The following is a 22,799-nucleotide window of genomic DNA, read 5'->3' on the forward strand; positions in this document are numbered from 1 at the left end:
AGTCTAGTTCGGACAGTTTGAAAGCGGATTAGTTTTTGTTAAAATTAATTATTTTCAGTTGAAATGGAAAGAAGGATTTATTAATTTTCACGACGTTATAACCGCATAGTGCGGTTACTGTGGTTTCTTATAATTTAATACCTCGCAATTAATCACGATAGAATAATAAAAAATACCTATATACCTAATAATAATAAAAAAATACCTAGATACAATTTTAAAAAGCTATAAACCTCTCATTTCCTCTTATATAAATTATATCTAAGTATATGTAAAAAACTTATACAATATATTATATTAATATTGACGATCTTAATCAGTATAATAAGAGAAACTCATGAAATTATTCTATTATCACCAGAATTTTGATAAGTGTACAAAGATTAAATTAAATCTGTCTGTTCAAAGTGGGTCAAAATGGAGAAAAGCTAGGTAATGCCGACTGGCATACAAACAAATAGGTGAAGTTAATATGTGTTTATAATAGCGTATTTATCTATTTGCATCTAACAATTATACGTTAATTAAAATGTTTTTTTTTTTATCTCTAATATATAATACAGATTCGGATTGTTTATATCATCAATATTCTGAACTACTATTGTTCTTCAATACTTCAACACAATACTTGGTCTTATTATTCTGTCCGACTTCTGCCAAAATGTAATATACCTAATTTAATAAAACTGATAGAGTGCTATGTTATTTTTAAAACAAATATCTCTTTAAAAATTTTAATCGATGTCTTGTTGTTGTTTAACAATTCAATATATCGATACACATAACTATAACTAACCTATTCTTTGTGCCTATCTTTCTTGTATAGGTATATCTCATTCTTTCGTAAAAAATACCAACCTACCTTTAATTTTTCATTTGTATCAGAGGCATATCTATTTTCTAAATAAGTTAATAATATATTTTCCTATTACATTTTCCTAAAAAAAAAAGTATAGTGTTATTTATTTCAAAACAATACTTAACTCAATAAAATATAAAAGTGAAGAACCGATGCAATCGATTCGATACGGTTACCAAACATGATTAGAGGAGGGGTGCTAGGGACGATATAAAAAGAATAAATACGGATTTATTATCCCCTAAAGAGCTCGCTTAGTGCGAGGTGTGAACGGGGAATGTATTATTAATATGAAACACTTTTACCCTTGCGGCCGGCAAATTTGATTTGATCGGGAATCAAAACATGCCTCAGGCTTGAAAGGGTTTTGCAAATAGTGACTAAGGAAACGTGAGGCGCAGTAATAAAATATATAGATACATATTATATACGTAGGTATATGTGTATCCTTTGCCCTGTATTTATTGATCGGCTTACGATGTGTACAGGGGTTTTTTTTTGTTTCAACAATTTCTTGGCTATACGAGTAATGAGGACTTCTGATGTTATGTCTGAAGAAATTATTTAAGCGTTGTGCCTTTATAAACTACAAATAGTTAATACTATATTTAGGTATATATATTTACTTATAGAACTTGTCAATATAGGGAACAACATTATCTAAAGTTTTGAAGGTGGTTGTAATGTTTTCGATACAAAAACGCTTATTTTTTTATTTTTTAATAGTAGGCTCTTATAATTCCTTCATAAGTAAGTTAATTCCTTCCAGTAATCGAGCACATTTAATAATAAAAAAATGAAGACAAATCGAAAGCCTCATCCTGGTTTCTTGGTTTAAAAGGGAATCACATTACAAAACGAAAAGATTAATTAATCTAACATTTTAAATTACATTTTAACACCTGCGAATGGTATTATTGATAATGATAAGTTGCAGCTTGGCAACATGTTTGTAATTGTTGTATATAATATAATAGTAATTTTCCTAAAATAATTTTATATCCACACTATATTTTAGAAAAACTGACAATCTCACTATGAAGAGCTGGTTAGAAGCCAGCGGTATGGAGGATGGATCACTGCCATGCATGCTGGCTGAAACTCGTGAAGCTCTCCTTCCCATCACAGGTTGTGAGAACATGGCGCCTAGAAAACGGTACGTCAGCTATAGGTATTTGTTTTTTTTATTTATATCTATAAAATACATGCTACTCTTCTTTATCTGGATATCAAATTAACACATATGTAACGATCATTTTAATGAAAAAATGTTACATGTAATTAAACCGATTGCTTATCTGCTGAAATGGTTTACTTTTGACTACATTATCGATTAGTTAAACAAACTCACCAATGAAACATATTTCAGTGACAGATCCTTAGAGCCTTGTGCAGTATCGGAGGAGGCGTATTTATCCAGTGGCGCCGGATCTCCATACGCTGGTTTATCCAGAGAAGAAAGACGACGAAGACGGCGAGCTACTCTAAAATATCGAACAGCACACGCAACTAGGGAACGAATTCGTGTAGAGGCATTCAATGCGGCCTTCGCATCACTACGCAGACTTCTGCCAACCCTACCACCAGATAAAAAGCTCTCGAAAATTGAAATACTACGTTTAGCTATATGTTACATCGCCTATCTAAACCATGTTTTGGATGCGTGATTCTTTTAATTCTATGTCAGATGTAGGTTGTTAATTTCTATCAGCATTTATATAATGTTACATTACGATTTTATGTAAATATTACCTAGTACAGATTTCTAGTCACTGATCTCAATATCTATTAACGTTTTAACATAAGTATAGGATTTGTATATATAAAGCATAAATTTTAATTAATAAAATATTCTGTGTCGCTTCCATCTCATAAACCTTACAAAATATGAATGTATGTTGTTTGTTGTGTATATTTTGAATTTGCACAGGTATAAAAAATACTGTCATGTGAATAAAAACAAAATAAGTCAATATAACATAGTTATTTATTTACAATATACTTAAAATTATTATTATTACAAAGGTACAATTATAATAAATTCCTTTCACACCTGATACAGACAATAGCAAATATGTACTTACATTCATAATTATTATACATCTTTAATGTGCATAGCCAAAACAATAATTTAAAGTAAAATAATATTAATTTCCCTATTTTATAACGCTTTTAGACGATAGAACATTACTTATTTTAAACAGTTTACGAATAACAGGTTTAATAAATACATAATTAAGGCTGTTAAATAATATTATATTATGATATTTATTAGTAAAACGTTAAAAAGATCTACTTACGTTTTGTTATATAAAATACTCTCTCCGTGATTAAATCTTGTATTTAAAGTTATTTAAGTAGCTTAACAACACAGGGAAAAATACCATTCCGTGAAGGCAACCTAAAATAACCAAACTGAATAACATTCTAAAGAAGAATATTTCTATAATTTCTGTGTATGAGAAAGCTAAAACAATAATGGGAATATTAGTAAAAGTGATTCCCGTAATAATGGTTGCCCCTACTTTTTTGATTGCATCTGCAACCCTTTCATCTGGAGGACGGCTGCTGGTGGCATAGGCATAGGCGAGATGACTGCAAAACTCAACTGTTATACCAATCGAAACGATCAAATTGATACACGAAACAGCGTTCATCTGTATATTCCACATGTACATTATGCCCATCATATCTATAACGACCATTATAACCGTGAATATTGTAGCCAATGTGATAGTAAAGTTGAACCCAGTTACCACTATATTGATTAATAAAGCTCCTAGCACACAATAAGCAAGAGATGAAAATGTATCCCCCCATGCAGTCAGATATTGTGCATAATACACATAAAATACGGAATATGGAAACACTTCTACGTCTAAACCTGTATGACGGTGTATAGCAGCCGTTATATTTTTGCTGACTTCGTAACCATATTTAACTGCAGTTATATAATCATACGACGTTTTTAAATTGGTGTGATAGGCCATAAAGTTAGAATCGTGAACAGTCGCGCGGCCTTCTGAATCAAGAACATAATTTACATTTGAATAATAACTAGCTAACCCACCCTTATTACATGTTTCTGTTGGTGTGTCTTGCAAGAAGAACGGTATATAGTACTGGAACGCTTCCGTACCTGGTCTTAAACCGTTGGCAAATTCACCTTGGGGAATTGTACAAAACTGACATTCGGGCTCACTGGACATGCTTGAACAAAAACCACCATCGGTCGTATTATATTTACAACAAGTGCCTGGTAAGGAAGACCAATCAAAAAAGTCATCTATCCAAGAATTTGAAATTCTACCTAAATATGTTATTTCTTTTTGTTGTACGGCTAAAAATATTTGCATTGTTAAAGAATCATCGTTACATAACTGACCTCCGCAAACTACATTCTGATGCTCTGGATTTGTAAAATTCAAGCCACTTTTTAAAACGAAAAATACTGGAGGTCCTAAACGCAAGATATCGTTAACGGCATCCAGATATTTGTATACATAAGAGTCTGGTGGAACTGCAAGGTTTTGATCTAATCCCACCTCAATACTTGGAATCAAAATAGTACATATTGACATAAATGCTAGGAAAACTATAGCAACAATTATTTTAACACGCCAATTTAATAAAAACTTTGCATAGGGCTCCATTAGCTTTTGAGTGACACCTTCATGAGCGATCTCTGAATGGAGTGGTTCCTCATCATTTAGTACTTTCTTCTGAACACAGCAAAAAAGATCAAACCTGTTTTGAGCACATCGCTTGAAATCGAGCGATAAAATAGCAACAACAGTGGTTATTTGGAACACAAACAAAAATGCTAAAGATATAGTTGCAAATAAAGCAAACACTCTAACAGCTGGAAAATTGGCAATAGTACCTACAGCAAAACATGTCACCTGTGTTATGGAAGACACAAACATGGATGGTCCTTCACTTTGCATCATCTTACCGAATATAAACCGTCGTTTTTTATCAAAACTCATTCCTTCCTTATAATCACTGTACTTATCAAGATTAGATTGTATGCGATGTATAGAATTGACCATTAAAAAGACATTATCTATTCCTATCGATAGAACAAAAAATGGTATTACATTAATAGCCAGCAGACTAATTGTAACTTGCACGAAGCCTAATATACCCATCGCACAATACAATGCGGCTAGAACAACTAAAATACTGCCTATAGCTACCGAAATTTTACTATCGAGTAGAAAGGTTGAACATCGCCTTATGTGACCAAGGGCAAAAATAACGTAAATAAACATAAGTAAATAACTTATAGCAATAGGCACTATTTCCGCTTCCGATACCCTCTGAATTTCATCTTCAATAGACCTTTCAGCACCGTATGCAACATCAACAAAATCCGCTTTCCAATTGCGCTCATAATCCTCCATTAATTTCAAAAATTTTAATTCCCAATCTAAAACAGGTTCTAAGTCGGCTTCAAGTAAATGATTAGTAATTGGATAGTTAATAATGAGAGAATCAGCAGCTAAAAAGTTGTCATCTTCGAATCCTCCAAAACTAAGTTCTGGGTCAGCGCCACCACCCCAAGGTTGTAAGCAACTTGGTGACAGATAATTATTTAAACAATTCTGTACGTTATTCAAATATGTATTGTTATTAATTATCCTGTTAGGTATGTAAGCTGATACGGACATAGAAACGCAATCTTCTAATTTTTGTTCAGCCCCGGGTTGACGAAGAGGTGCATAGCATACATTTTCTAATTTCACGGTCCCGTCGTCACGCCCAATATTCAAAATTGCATCCTCTAATTTTATTAATTCTTGTATAGCTTCGACTCTAAAGGCAGGGCCATATGTAACGTTGCCCACTTGAAATGGTTCCAAACCTTTCATTGTTAAATAAACTTGAGCAGCTCGATAAAATGGTCCAAATCTTGAATTAAAATAATTAAGTTCATGTCGAGAAACTGAATCAGGATCCGACCATAACTCTAATGGGTTTGCCGTTAACTTTATATTGATAATACCAAATGTCATTGCAAATACAACCCAAGTCGTAAGCATAATCATAATAATTGGATTAGAAGCGCTAAATTCGCCAATTTTTTCGAATACATTTTGAAAAAATTTTGTTAATTTGTTAGTGTTGTCTTTTTCTTCATTGTTTTTTGTATCTCCCGATGATTGTCTTTGTCGTCTAACTTCTAATAAAGCCAAAATAATAAACACAATGACACTGATTACAAAGAACGTTATACCCACTGAAAAACTAATACAATTCACTGAAAGTACAGTGCACATAGACGGAACCTCGATCTCACTTGTTGGACAGTTAGCAGTACAGTCTAAACAACTGCATGGTATATCATCTCCAATAGTTTCATTACATAAGGGAGCATATATGTTCATAGAGTCTTCTAGAGTATGAGTAATTATAAAATTAACTTGCACGTCCACAAACGGATTATTTGTTGCGTCACCTGTATAGCCGAACCAGGCATCTGCATCACAAACAGGTGCATTTCCACACATTAAATTTATCGCGGGCATACCTGATTGAGGCACCATGACTTCAGAGCAAGATTTGTGGCTATTGATCATAAAGTCATGATGAAGTCTATAGTTTATTTCTTCAACATAAGTAATATTGTCCGGAGAAACATTTGTAGTAACATTCACAAATCTAGCCTGATCTGGTGAGCAATTCATTTCACAAATTTGCCGTACGAAGTTCCTCCAGCAAACCGGACAGCGGGCGAGCACACCCTCACCCATGTTTAAGCTTTCAGAAAATCTGAATACTTGGACTGGGTCACAACAAGTCATCACTTGATTGTCTGGGAGTCTGTTACCATTTTCATCGTATAAAAGATGAGGACATCTTCGCTCAATTTGCTCTCGCAATTCATGTCTCTCTTGGGGTGAAAGATTGTCAAAAATTGGTTTAGGTTCTTCATCTACTGGACATGGTTTCAAGCGTCCACCGATAACAGCGCAGTCACCTCGAGTTGAACATCTTGCATATACACTACTCCACATACACACAATTACCAGAAATAATAAAGTTCCCTTCATTTTAATCGTTTCACTTATAATTTAATTCAGTTTATTAAGTGGAGTCCCCACGAGTGGGACGTGTGGTTGTCCACGGTGTTAGCTGCCACACTAATTTTTAATTACGGTCCTTGAATTGATCTGTGCAGTCAATCGATAAGATATCATTTAAAAACGCAGGTGTGAGATATTAGTGTTTTATCACAATCAATGTAGCAGATATCATTAACTCATATGCATAATAATTTTAACACAATATTTTTTTTATAAATATCCTGATAACATTTTGAATGTGATAATCCTTATTAATTTTAAACGAACAAGGGAAACAAATCACATGATTTGTTGAAGTTACTAGGTACTTTCTTTTAATGTCTATAACACTCAAACACTTTGATAAAACCCAACCCACAATTACTCAAATAGGATTTTTTGAATATATTTCTTATACTTATTATTGTCATAAACTGCAAACTGAATTAGTTACGTGCATAACTAAAGATATACCGAGACTGACTTATAGAGAGGAAATTGGTATGAATGATTGTAATAACACAAAAATCCTAATGTCTGTCTGTCGAATATTAATAGTTAAAATGTAATAAAAAATAAAATGATACACACAAGCTGAAAGTTGCGAAAATTTAAAAATCACCATAAAATTAAAAAAATCTACAACAAATTCAGTTAAGAAACGTACTTTATTTTTAGTAGATAGGTACTTATAAACGTGAAATGGTAAATAGACATCATAACGGATTTTAAAAGAAGTTTATTTATTGCGTAATTTATTCCGACGCCTCAAATATTATAGTGTTATTCTTAATGTAATGATTTAATTTTTATTACGACAGTATTTAGGTATATCCTTAATATTTATAACTATAAAGTTTTGCTCTTGATGTATTCCTGCGCGATAGATCTAGTGAGATACACTTGTAGTGTATAAGCATTTTATCGCTCATTACGAAAGTAATTTAAATTTAAATGAAAGAGATTATCACAACAAGAATAGTTGTAGTCGCTGTACGGGACGTTTTCAATTAATATTTTTTTAAATGAATTGACGTGAAGAAGATTTATATTGCGTTAAAAGTGTGGCTTACCATAGCGGATGTACAAGAAGGTCATACAATTACAATTTCACAGATGAGGCCACATGCTACACTAAACGAGAAAAGGTAAATCTAAAAATCTTCTAGATAAAATCAATTCTCTGCGATAGGTACATCGATCGGCATATATTACAGTCGTATAAATGTCGTAATTTTGAAAAGATAACGATTGTCACTGTATTTTGCCATTTATTCGAAAGTTATTTCTTGGACTTTCTAGTAGGATGGCATGGCAGCATGATTAATCCCTCATTTAGCACGTGTTTTGGTGACGAGTCACGTGTTCACAGATGGATTGCATTGGAATCGCCGGCGAGGGAATTGATGTTCGAATGCGAGTAAAAGATACAGGCTTTAGGGGCTATAATTAGATTTACGGAGAGCTGCTAATTACGATACAAAGTGTGAATGTCGTAATACAGAAAAAATGTAGTTTGCTTTTATCCAAATAATAATGGGAATTTTTATAGAGATGATTGAACTTTCTCATCCCGGCTTGTGTGAATCATTTTTTTGATAAAATAATCATATATTAACGTTATTGAATTGTACCTACATAGATAAAAGATGAAGACATTGATGTCAGGAAATCATATAATAAAAAAAGAACGTCTGGTTAGTTACGCCCATACAGTATTTCTTTATTTATAATACTTTAATGTACAAAACAGAAAGTAAAGTTTATACAAAATAATGCCACAATGATATTTCGTACAAAAGGCGCCCTTATTGCTAGACAGCAATCTCTGCCAGGCAACCCTGTATAGTGAAATATAGTAATATCAAAAATAAATAAAAAATATGGAATCGTCTTGAGTGGAACCCTCTCCCGGTTAAAATATTCAAGCATGATGAATTACAGTGCCCTCTTGTGCAACATGCTATCGAACATTTTGTCGTTGTATACGACATCTATTATGTAATAGCAGTACTACTTCCGAAGATTTGTAGAGCTACTACTTTATTATACCTATTCACCAACAGATGGCAGCACGATGCTAAGTCATTCATAATTTCATGATGAAAATATTGGCAGAAGGAAATATCTGTTCATAAAATGTATAAAATATATTAATATACGATTTTGATTGATGACTGCTTCTATAATTTCATCCAATTATTGTTCTGAACATTGAGTTTACATGATAACCGGCATTAATCCTGATATTATGCAAAACATCCATATTTCCGGAATCTCCACATAGAAATGATTACAAGTGGAATGTAATCAATAAATTTTGACCTCCATATCCTTCGATTAAGTAAATAAATAAACATGACTGTGAACTCTAACAGCCACTGCCAAAATTCATGGCCGGTAGACGGGATAAACAAAATTTGAGTCCCGTGCCAAGTTTCAGTTACAGCACGTAAGCTTTGACGTCACAGGTTACTATTTTAATAGCATTATTTTACATATACGTATATTGATTAACTCGTATGTGACATACGTGAAGATAATAATCAAAGCGCTTTGATAATGCTGTTTCCATTATGGCGTGGAAATTAATTTTCCTTGTTCAACTCGTTTGAAAAGCGTGAGGTAGGTAAGTAATATGTGCATTGCCTGTCTAATAATAGATCGTTCTGCATAATGGAGCTGGTATTATTTATCTACGCGTATTATTAACATTTGTAGGGCTTGTGCACGTTGTGTCCATAGATAGGTTATGTAGATGTAATGTAGTCTGTAATTATGTGATAAAAATTGTTTAAAGCCACGTCGCGGTCGATGTATGGAAATAAATGCATGCACGTCAGACTGAAATTCCTGGGGTATGGATAAATTTAAAGCGACAAGCCGGCGCCGGGCCTCCTTATACAATGTCACGAAAGTTTTTTCAACCTTTTCGACAATCTGTACAACGGGTTAGATAAGTGTCGAAAAAATTTCAATATAAAAGCGACAATTTTGTCACATATCAATTAACTTATAAATTGTGGTGTAATAGATTCATGAAATGTGCAATACTAATCGCGGAAAATACTAATATATAGGAAAATACCTCAATTACATTAACTAATACGTTTCTGTATGGCTCTACTTGGGTCGTGTTTCGAAAAGCACGTACTGAACACAATGGAAAATCCCATTGTGACTGCACACTACTCACTTAAATTTAAAACAATGCGTGTGCAGGTTTAAACTACTAAAGAAATAAAATTTACCTACTTAGTATATGGTCACTGAAAACAAACGAATTATTATAATTTCTATTTACAATACGAGAATCCATCAAATATAGTTTTGTATAGAGATATAGCTGTAGAATATAATTTAAAGAAATTTATCTGGGCAACTTTAAAATGACAAATCAGTCGCAAAGCGAGTGTTTATAAACATTACTGAAAATATTTATTCAATCCTTTCTTGGCTGTGCTTCATGAACAATTCGTCACACAATTTTATCAATTGAGCCTCAATTGAAAATTTGACGTAACAGAATGTTTGTCCCAGTAGAGCACTTATATACCCAATTAAATGTTAGCTCTAAATAATAAGGCTCTAAACATCCCGGTAAAGTTTCTAAAAAAAAAATAAAATGAAAGTAAATGGCATTTCTAATTTAGAAAAGTTTGTATATTTATAATATAGATTCTACATATATAAGATAGATAAAGAAAATTAAAAATGATAATGTTATAATCCTCACTATCTCCATAAATAATAGTCATTCGTACTTTATAAATTAAATCATAACCGCACAGTCATTTCGTTTCGTGTACTTATGCTAGAAAACCATTTTCATACGAAAAAAATCGGAGTTTTTTTAATCAATTACAAACAATTATTGCAATTGTTTATTTATATTCTACATTATCTCCATTATCAGTCGTTAACCTTACGAACACGTGCTCGTAGTATAGTATTTTGTTGGATTTGAAGCTGTAGCTCTGCATCAAGAAAACAAAATTTACTTCATTCAAGCTCTAGAGAAAGACAGCTAACAAAAATCATTTGCCTGACGACTGAGAAGTATACATAGCTGAGAGCTATTCGTAAAATAGAACAATAACTTGCCGCGCGTGAAAGAGATAGCTTAATTTAAAATCACGTTGTGCGAGGAGTGTGCACTAGCTAGGTCAGAGCGCCTGCGTCGATTATCCAAGAAAGAGAAAGAAATACGTGCCGAGCAACGTGTCTGAACGGTTAAAAAGATGGTTACATGCTTTAGGATGGAAATTTCCACTACCGACAATGAAACATGAACACGTGGGATGTGAAATTTTTGTCGATAAATTAAATTTTATATTGTATTTTTATACATTTTAATTGAAACATTTTAATAATTAGTATTAACCATATTAAATTGATCATAAAACATACAGCAGTATATCTGCTCTTGAAAAAAGAGCGTGCATGTTAATATTTTTGCAATTATGGTAATGACATAATACATGCATATTTTGCCATGCTACAATATGCACGTATACGAGTAACAAAAAATATGAGTTTATAATATGATAAATATTGTTTCCATATTTTTCTTTTTATCCATATAACAGATTTAACCTTGAAAAATATATGAAATACTTCGTATTGAATTGAAAACCGATATGATATAATTTGTGATAGTTGGATGAAAATCAACTTAGTATAACAAAATACAATGTTAAAGGTAATGATAACATTGATTTGTAAGTTAATGCTTCTAAGAATTGATCCTCCAGAAAAGAAACAGTATTGATTTATTCATTCCCAAACATAAATCCGTATTTCATACACTATCACTTCTTGAAGTGGATAACGTATAAAATACTCAACAAATATTCATAAAATAAATCATCCCCATCTAGAATACTTAAAAACACACAAAAATAAAACTAGACAATCGATATCGACACTAGAATGACCTCGCGAGCGCATCACTACCGACAGGCAGCACAGGCAGTGTGTCGCTCCGTGGTTCGCACAGCCGTCTCAAGCAGCCGTGAAACTTGCATAATTGCTTTAACGGTCAAACTCATCTAGCCCCTTTGCGCATATACACATAACAGAATATAAATAGAATAAAGATAACAAGAAGAAAACAAATGTACTAGATATTATTTATAAATAAAATATAAATACTGATGTTGCAAGAAAACATTCGTTTTATCGCTTCCATCCAAAAATATAAAAATGTGGTAATTTGTATTGCTTATAATTTTAATACATCTATCCATAATGACTACCACGAAGAGTACCTACCTATAATTAAAATTATCACTTGCTTATAAAATTATTGAAATTTTTATGCTGTTAACTTAATTGCGCTTTTATCTTTATTGCACTTATATGTATAAAAATACCATATTCAGTTATTAGAAATATCGACTGCGAAAACAATCATCATAAATTTCCTTTATAAATCCGATAGCGCTATTTTTTTAATAATAACAATGTATAGGTTCCAGAAGGTAAATCATAGGGGCAACATTTTAGATATAGGTCAGTACATAGTATAATGAAGAGTTATTGTTTAAATAAGGCATAATAAAGCAATGTGACGTAAGTACATATGCGACATCACAGATTATAATTAATGTCGACGTCAAGATAGACCGTATGATGTGATTACATTACTCATGTATATATATCAATTTCAAAAAGTTCAATTCCACCTAATTTTTATTTTTTAAATATTTCTATATTTATTTAATATAAAGGATGGATACATAAACCTAATGATACAGGATTGACAGCTAGATATTATTTTCAAACTCTAAAAGGTTTATGTAATTTTCCATAGATTATAAAATGAAGCTCAATTTTTTTTTTGTGCCAACCCGATTTTGATTAATTTTACAGATAAATATTTCCTTGTTTCATTAATGTGATTATATCCAATCATTTAATACAATTTTAAAATAGTTGCTTCTTTATATAATAAAATAAAATTAAAGAGTTTTAAGGTTCAAATCTATCTGAAACTAATTGCTCTAAAATATTAAGTTTCACGATTAAACGTTTATTTTCCTCATAGCAAATTTAATGTCAACTGTTTCTGGTCCGTGGCAGCGTTAGTCGTTACATAAATAAAATCACATAAATAAATGGATTGTAGGGTTATATTAATTAGAAGATACATTGTATAACACATATCGTACAAATCTTCGCTGTTGGCGCATTTGTTCTCACGCGCAATCGCAAATGATATAAGTTCGTTGACACACGCTTTCTATTTCGTGGCTTCGTCTGCTCTGTGCTCCGGCTGATGCCTGAGTAATCTTCATTTAGTACTGAACATTTCTATTATTTTTTGTTTATATAGTTATATTTAATAGAAAAGATGGTTCGTATCCTCGTGATATATTTTTCTAATTATTTAAAAAAAAATCCATTTTATATTAGGCTTGTATAAATAACTTATCTAAGTTGTTTGCCAGCTGAATTTTTTAACCTAAATGGTTGAAGTTTTTGATAATTTTAATACAAACACTTAGGACCTTGAGCAAGGACACATTCTTAACAAAATAATTAAACTCCAAAGGCGTGAAAAGCAGGATAGAAATGCAATAAGTTTATAATAAATTAAAGTAAATAATAATAAGCTTTCTTTGTGTACGTAAATAACTCAATTAAAGGATAAAACATATAAAACTACTAATATAAAAAATAATAAGGCCTTGACTACACAGATTATAATTTAAAGGATTGAATAAACTGAATCTGAAATCATGTGCAAAAAAACTTAGAAGAGCGCCAAAATCTCTAAGCACGTGGCGAACAAGGTCGAATCCAATAATTTTCGACGATCCTTCACACATAGCATTATTATAACTGAATGTTATATTGTATCCTTCTCATTTCTTTACGAAGTGAAAGGGACAGAAAATTTTTCTGTTATGCAGCAAAATAGACAGCTTTACACACCTGTACTTTTAATAGTGATTCAAAATGTACTCTATGCCTATAGCTATTGAATACTTTTTCTAATAACAAAGACATTCCTTAGAGTAAGGGGTTATGTAAATTGTCTGCTTTGTGTCTGAACCATATTATCAACGCCTCGACAAACTTCAAATGCAGTAATTGAACATTTTATTTGATACATACCAGCAAAAGTAAGAATTCAATTTAATAAAATTCTCTTCGCATTGAAGCATCTAATATTAATATTCTTTTTTATTACTGTCCTACTTTTTTTCAAATGAAATTCCAGTGACCAACGAAAATCTATTGGGAAATGTCATTAAGAAGAAAAATAAAGCCGAGGTCAGGTTTTAAATTCCCACATAGCACATGATTAATAATAATTTAACAATAAATTATATCGTATGGCCAAACTCGAGAGTAAATAAATATAAACTGTAACATACGATAATGAAATACCAACAACATGTAAAACAATAGATCGTGCGCTATAATTTTGACAATATTCCAAAGAACTTAAATGAAACGCATATTGGCAGCAAGGCCGTTATCATACCTCTGAAGCGTGTTAAAGTACTTCTTATAAATCGATAAAGTGTCTTCGAATTAAACTTGTAACAAAAGATTTGACTATTACCTCAAAAGCAAGCATTATATCTTTTACTAACATAAAGCTACATAGCATATATTGAGTTAATGGTTGCTTGTGTTATTATATATTGTATTTGTATTTGTGTGTTTTTGTGTATTGAACACAGAATACAGATACAAACGTAAAGATTATATTGTACTACTAGTTTTGGATTGGGATATTTTTGACATTTGATACAGATATAGTTTCTAGTTTGAAGTAACACAAAGGCTATATTTTAGCCGCGTACCAAGTGAGTTAAGCCGCTGGTTCTAGTTAATCACTACATAGTATTAAACAAAGTCGCTTTCTCTGTCCCTTGGTCTCTATGTTTAAATATTTAAAACTGCGCAACGGATTTTGATGGTGTTGTGTATGGTGCTGATGGGATGTATAACATCTATTAAATTACTCCAAATTTACCGTGTGCTGCATCGCAATGTAAATAATAATAATACACATTTTTATTGGATTGAGATCTAAACACAAATATTAATGTAATTATGTAATCTCTAATATGCTCAATGTTCTATTGATCTGTTGTGTGTATTTAATTCAAATAAATAAATTATCAAATACATTTTGTTTTAAGCCCCTTTGATAAAGCCCTACGTACATGTAAGTGAAAGTAGAAAGATAAATTTTCATCATCACTTCACTAAAAGACGTGTCAAAGAACGTGTGTTAGATTAGAAGATAATATCTACGTGTTAAATAAAAGAAGAAAACGGAGCGTTTCAGTCTGAGGGTATTTTGATGTCCATGTTCAATTTGATTCTATTTATAACACATTTATACACTTTCAGTTTCGTTTTTATTAATTTTAAAAATTATTAATGTAATTAATGCATTATTCGGGCAGCATGCTTATTTTCAGATTTTAAATATTTATTAGGTTTTGTATTGACCTATTACAATTTTATACATTTTTTTTTATCTGTAATCGATGTACCTGGCTTAAACTTGATTTCTTTCATAATGTATTACGACATAAATGTTGAAAAAAATTTTTAAATTAAATTGAACTTTTTAAATAGCTATATCTAAAAGAAAGTTGGTGGACGTATGGTTGTTTATTAGTCATGCTGAAACAGCTCCGTATGAAATATAAAGATATAGTCTGGATAAGGACATAGGCATAGGAATTTTTTTATCCAAATAAGTACTACGCGAGTTAAGCCGCGGGATCCAGCTAGTAATCTAAGAACAGATAGGTTGGTAGTCGAAAAACAATATAATTCCCTTCGGATTACCTAGAGGCTTGTTCTCATTTTAATATAAATTCTTTGGAAGATAGAAGGAATCTTATAGACATGTTGCTATTACATGATTTCATAAATAATAAATTCGACTTTCCAGCAGCGCTTCCTAACATTCAGTTTTGTGTACCCACACAAAGAACTCGCCACACACCCCTTTTCCATATACCGGTTGTATCAACTAATTATATTAAAAACACGCCATTTCTGAGACTTCCCAATGTATACAATAAAAAATTCTCATCTGTTGATATTTTCCACTTATCACGCTCTAAATTCAAAATTGCGATCCTTGACTTGATTAATTTAGGAAATAAACAATAATTTCACTGACTTTTACACATACACAAACACACACACACATACACAGACACACACACACACACACACATACACACACAAATGCATGTGGGCATACAGACTTGTTTCAGATAGAACTCCGTAATAAAATTTTTACATTTACATTTATTATAAGTTTTCATAATTATTGTTTGTCACTTATATTTAACTAGCAACTGGTGTACCTTGTCATTGGCGTACTCATTGTGATAATTAATTAAAAACTGTAAAATTAGCTGTAAGCTACCTTTTATAAATAAAAAAAAAATAATAATAATAATAATTTGCTGGGTCTAAGCATACAGGCCTATTATAATTACCGTGGCAAATGTATCGTAATCAAACATAGGCTTTGGCTTACTGAGCCCAAATATTGTATGTGTAAGTACTAATGCTAACATGATAAAATTAAATAGAACATCATCAACTCTCCAATAGCAATAAAATTAATATTTCTGTTAAAATTTTATTCCAAACAAACAAGCCCATAAAATGAAGTGATGCGTATATAAACGCAGATTTAAATGAGACTGAAACTCGAATGAAAACGTTTCGAATATCAAATGATATACAAGGCAATACAATGTGCGTTATTGAATTGCAAAATCTAATAGAACTGCGCTGTGCATTATAATCAGCTTTGACTGAGAGTGTATTCTATAAATAGCCGTTATATGTGAGCTAGGTATCTGAAATTGCGTATGTATTATAAAAAGCATCCAGTATATGTAGCGCTCTCGCCCGTCCCTGAAAATGCAGCAAACGCTACAAAAATTACGAAAAACTACAGATTCAAGGGTCTTGGTCGGTGGACAGTGCAATAATGAGAATTTATAATGTGCTCACGCGAATCTAGCTATTGTCATTTACAGAGCATCAATTACAAAGCAATTGTATTACAGGATAAATACCTCGTCTATTTTAATGTTGCACGTTTTAGATCACGTTCCCTTACACTTTAGGTTAGGTTAGGTTAGGCTTAGGTTTACATGTGAAATTAATGACCATTAATTTAATTTAACTTTATTTTTTTAATGTCAGAATTAAGTGGTCACAAAGAACAACGTTTCATTATGTTTATTGCATTACTATGGGTATAATCATACATTAATATATAACTCAGCGAAGTCTTCAGGTCACATCACCATTTAATACGTATCCTTTGATTTTCTTATACGATATATTTAATAAATGTTTTATTATCGATATTTATGTGCATTAAATTATTCCTAGTAAAATTCAACAATATTGATATAAATTTACCGGCACAAACCGGATAAAACAAAAGGAAATATGTGTCACGCTTGTCGCTCAAATTGTTTTAAAACTTGCAAATTCCCAGAAACTAATGAATGTATAAAATAAAGAAACGAAAAATTCTATATTTCAAATATACAATAAAAACAGTTTAACAAAACAAGAGCAATACAAATATTAACATATACAGAGGGCGGTCTTGTCGCTATTTGAACCACCAATAACAACACCGATAACACCAATAACAACCCGGGAAAAAATTGAAATATTTTATATGATCGTATGTAATAATGATCATGATGGAATACGAAAAAGAACCTTCCATCCGCCTGTATCCAAAATTCCTCAAGGGCTTAAAGAACTTTACTGCGCATTCATTTCAATAATGTAATATTTTAGGGAATTATTTTGTGTCTACAACCTGCCCCGTACAAATGAATTTCCTGTAATCTGTAATCTATCAGCTAACCTTCCATTGTGTGAGTGATGCGTATGTTACGTAGTGTGCGTACACCTAGAGCAGACATGAAAATCGATAAAATACGATAGCAGTGCATATAGAACAAGGACTAAACGTTAGTGCTTCTATTGGCATGAATATCAATAGAATACATCTTCAGACTAGGGTTCATCATTTTGAATAAATAATATATTATGAAGGTTCTTACACTTTTTGATTTTAATGTGTGTGAAAATATAATGTAATTAAATTAAAGTGACATATATAATAATTCTACAAAGAGTACCATATAAGAAGGCGTTCATTTCTGTGCAACCTAACTTTTTTATCGTGCGCTATAAATAACATAAAATTGTTGGCACATCACAGCCAAAAACAATAAATCTTACACGTGTTTTTTTCATCGAACATTTCATTAAATATAATTTGTAAACAAAACCCGGAAGATGACATAATTATAATTTTACATAACAACTAAAAAAAAATAGGTTAATCTAACCAAGTTAAATAACCTAACCTAATTTTCCATCAAATACAAAAGTATTTGATTCTATCATTTGTGTGTAGTAAATACAGAAAATTTAAATGATTTATTAATGCGTAATGTATTTGGTTATTATTAGTGTATTTATGAAGATTTTTTTACATTTAGGTGAAAGTTTCAGAATCAATTTGTCTTGAACAGCTAAATAATTTAATACTTATATTATGAAACCGTTACTTTTTATGACTAAAAAATTGCGGAAACAATCATATTCAATATTGTGTTCCTACGGATAGTTTAAAATTCTTATATAACATACTCTGCATTGTTCGAGTTAGTTGTTAGCCAACAAAACGCTACAATATCAACAAAATAATATTATAAGATGGACGTTAGCCAAAGAACAGATACAAAATATTTTGGGTCAATAAACCAATATGTAAAAAACACGGAAAATTAAAATAGAACTGTCAATTGATAATCCAGTTAATACAGCCAACTTTTTTTTTGTTATCGATAGTGACACGAGGCTCGGACAAACTCCACTCACACGTTGAACCACGTGAGAGTTTATTTTTACACAAATTGTATGCCATTTCGCGCATGGGACCTCGAAAGATACAGCAGGCAGACGTGCCAACCTCTCTTATTTATGTAAACGTAGTAATCACCCACATACCGCACTAGTTAAAATAAAATGAGATGAATTCACTTCCTGGCTCTGTGTGCGAAAAATAGAAGCGCAATAGACTACGAATTTTCTATCAATGCTGCGTCAAAATATATAAGGTTAGCCATAATTTATTTATTCAAGATTATTATTGTGGGAGTCGAGCACGCTTCGGCACGAACTGGGCCAGCTCGCACCGGTAAAGTACCACACCCCCACAGAAAACCGGCGTGAAATAGTGGCATGCCACTGTGTTTCGTAGGGTGAGTGGGGGAGCCGGAGGCCCGTTTCCTTTTCCTCATCATTTCTCGTTTCCATTTCATCGTCCTAGTCCATTCCTTCTTTCCAGTCGTTCATCCTTTCCTTTTCCCTTACCCCATAAAAGCAGGCAGCGCATTCACAGAGGTACTACCTTTGCGAATGTTTATGGGCGGTAGTGATCGCTTACCATCAGGCGAACCACCAGCTCAGCTGCCCGCTATGACATAAAAAAAAAATCTAGATATAGTCTAAATACCTAACACACATTTATAAATATTTTCCTAAACATGGTAAGTACATGAACGTGTCTTATAGAGCCAGTTGTGTAAGATTGATTATTTGATTATTACGAAATATCCTCGCAATATAATTGATACTACAATAATTAAGATAAATCAACTAAAAAAATCTATTACTATAACATTTACAGTACAGTATTTAGAACTTTTTTTTATTTAATGAGCAGAGCAAATCAGGTACCCCTTACCGTATCAGTGACGTCATTTGGCGTTTGTGACATTGTAGAATGAGACGATTTTTAGACTCAAAAGATCAATGAAAAAAAGCAAAAAATATGGGTACTGTTTTTTTTTCATCTAGCATTGGTGAAAACAAAAAAAAATACTACAAAGGTAAAAAATTCTAAGTTTTTAAATAACTCATCTTAAATTGTTATCAATTATCAAAATAAAGTTTATTGCCAACTATTCAGATCATTAGAATGGATTTTGAGGAAACATCGTATATCCGCGTATCCTTGACCCAATAACCTGTTTGTCAAAGGTCCCAGAGTCAAGGTCGGCCGAGCCACCCCAACTGGCGAGGATCCAGTCCACTTCAGTAATTTAAAACGAGCCAAGTTTAAAAGTTAAGTACATTAAGAATTTCTTGCACATATTTTTTAAATTTATTCAACGTTACAACCAATAAGTTATTTTCGTATTAATAAAGAATTATTTTATATGAAATTTATGCTTTTTCTAGGTATTCAAATTTTATTGTGTTTTTTTATTTTATTTTATGTTATAAATTAAACTCGAATCTCTTCATTGTTTATTGATAACCATTGATTGACATTATTATTTATTTTCATTAATATGAGATATGTGCTCATTCAGTTTTCTAGAGGTTAAGGTGTATTGTAATTCGATTTACATTGACCTAGTTTATTTATTTTCATATTCTATACTAGCGGTCCGCCTGGCTTCGCCTGTGGTACATATATAGCCTATAGCCTTCATCAATAAATGGGCTAACGAACACTGAAAGAATTTTTCAAATCGGACTAGTGGTTGCTGAGATTAGTGCGTTCTAACAAACAAACAAACTCTTCAGCTTTATAATATTAAAGAATAGATTCTGGTCAATGCATAAATTAAACGGTAAAATGTATTTCGATAACATTTTTTTTTGTATTTACTCGTGGACGAGTATGTTTATATTATAATTTGCTTTGATAACCTTTAGCTCTACATATGGAACTGTGACCCAAGACCAAACAAAATAAAATCATAGTCCACAGATAACTTATTATACTCGTAGTATTATTAAAAAAAAACAGAAAAATGTCCGTATAAGAATTATTTATTATTTTGTTTTTCGTATCTTAACATTACCTTCTGTTTGTTTATGTCAATTTATGGTAGGCTATGCGTAGTTGCTTTATATACTATGAACTAGTGGTCCCCCCCGGCTTCTCCCGTAATACATGTACGTATAGCTACTCAGGGATCACGTACAGAGGTGGAGGAATTTATAATATCGATCCCGTAGTTCCTGAGATTAGTGTGTTTAAACAAACAAACTTCGAACTTTATATTATTACATAGAAATAGACATAATCTTTCTTAATTAGGCTAAAAAATAAACGCAAATATTTATGTGAATGGGTACTTTATTTCGTTTTAAATTACGAAACCATTCAAAACTAGTCATTCTATTTTAATACGCTTTGAAAAACAAACCTTCATAAATTACAGCATACGTACGTAAATTAAACTAAATGGCTGTAAGATATATAACAACTATATGAACATCATTATATATTCAATGTTATTTGTTACAGTTGAGGCTAAATAAATAATCACATAGTTTGTTATGTTGCACTTTTGACTCCAGTGATTTATTTAATTAGCCGCTTAGCATCGTGCTAGACAACGTGATAAGTCTACATGTGGGGTATGTAAGTCTTAAGATAATTGGCGTTATCTCTCACATGATGATTCATTCAGCTAATATTGTTGGTGACGAGGACTCTTAAGATCGTGGGACACGTTAGCAATTAGTCACACGTTATTTGTGTCAATACTAATTTTATTAAACGTTTTTTCAATTAGTAATGCTTAACAATAAGAATTAAATATTAATGATCATGTATTTTTAATACTATAAACCAATGAACTAATGACTGGTGCGTGTTTAATAATAACTACGACCTATTTTAACATATGCTTTTGTAATAATGTCCATAACTGTCAGTATATAAACAGACATTGCTGTCAAATTCTTGGTGAGAAAGCATTCCCGTGCATTATAACAAAATCAATAATCCCAGTGTGGCTAAAGGGTACTCTGGAACGTTCTATTCGTTACATGTTTCATACACCAACTGGCGGTTTGTCCCGGCCTTCGAAATATAGAACTTATTGATCACCTGCATATCCAACGGTGAAAGAATTTTTGAAATAAGGAGTACCTGAGAACAGCGAGTTCAAACTCTTCAACTTTATACGAATGTTACGTATATGGTATAGTTTAGGGGTATGAAAAATAGATGGCCGTTTCTCAGACATACCCGATATGCACACAAAATTTCATAAGAATCGGTCCAGACGTTTCGGAAGAGATAGGTAACTAAAATTGACACGGGAATTTTGTATCGCTTCTACAAATAAAATTTTGCACTATTCATTGATTATAATATTTTGAACAAATAAATAAAGAGACTAATCATAGGTATTTTCATGTTATTATCTTAATCTTTCCATGAATTTGCAGAAAAAAATACGGCATTACTACCTCGGTAGAGTATGACACAGCCCTCCGTAACTTACAAAAGATAAAACACATACGTAGTTATAAAATCGAACGACACTTCATAAACTTTTCCATAATAGCATAGTCATAATGGTTATATGCCTGTTAGAAAATCTTATTTAGTATTCAGCGGTAAACATTTTTATCACCACCATAAATAGAGGTCTTCAGCGTCTTGTTTTTCCATAATGATCGTGAAAAATGCTCAAGGTAAGGTTCATTGACCAAAGAGCGTTGTTTATTTTACACACACACAAAAATTGATATCTATAGAATTTGTCCACACGGAAGCTTACCAAAAGACATCGAAGTCTAAGATCTTATAGCTGCTAAGACTAAATGACTTTGTTAGGACTATGCGTTAAATGTGTTTACATTATCTGTATATTTTTTTATTTTTCCTAACGGTGTTTCAGTTCATTCATAGACATTTTCTTTGTTTTCACAGTACATATTACTTATATTCACTTTTACAAAAAATCAATATTCTAAAGTTTTAGTGATAGAAGGAATGTTATAGAAAGATATACATACAT

General features: G+C 31.7%; 2 protein-coding genes across 2 annotated transcripts; one reads left to right on the top strand and one right to left on the bottom strand.

The window, feature by feature from the left end:
* Positions 1 to 1,896: 1,896 nt before the first annotated feature.
* Positions 1,897 to 2,526, top strand: LOC119832961 (helix-loop-helix protein 1). The gene is made up of 2 exons (XM_038356799.1): positions 1,897 to 2,015; positions 2,229 to 2,526. Exons 1-2 carry the CDS (start codon positions 1,897 to 1,899, stop codon positions 2,524 to 2,526), a joined length of 417 nt encoding a protein of 138 aa, XP_038212727.1.
* Positions 2,527 to 3,187: 661 nt separating this feature from the next.
* On the bottom strand, positions 3,188 to 6,915 carry LOC119832921 (NPC intracellular cholesterol transporter 1 homolog 1b-like). The gene has a single exon (XM_038356747.1). The coding sequence runs from the start codon at positions 6,913 to 6,915 to the stop codon at positions 3,190 to 3,192; it is 3,726 nt and encodes a 1,241-aa protein (XP_038212675.1). The 3' UTR covers positions 3,188 to 3,189.
* Positions 6,916 to 22,799: the final 15,884 nt, after the last annotated feature.

The sequence above is a fragment of the Zerene cesonia genome, chromosome 16 (assembly GCF_012273895.1).
Source record: "Zerene cesonia ecotype Mississippi chromosome 16, Zerene_cesonia_1.1, whole genome shotgun sequence".
NCBI lineage: Eukaryota > Metazoa > Arthropoda > Insecta > Lepidoptera > Pieridae > Zerene > Zerene cesonia.

What these genes read in the sequence shown, in the direction of transcription:
- LOC119832921 (XM_038356747.1), bottom strand. Translation starts at nt 6,915, where the DNA reads ATGAAGGGAACTTTATTATTTCTGGTAATTGTGTGTATGTGGAGTAGT.
- LOC119832961 (XM_038356799.1), top strand. Translation starts at nt 1,897, where the DNA reads ATGAAGAGCTGGTTAGAAGCCAGCGGTATGGAGGATGGATCACTGCCA. An exon ending in AACATGGCGCCTAGAAAACG is followed by an intron (nt 2,016 to 2,228) that starts GTACGTCAGCTA and finishes AACATATTTCAG; the next exon opens with TGACAGATCCTTAGAGCCTT.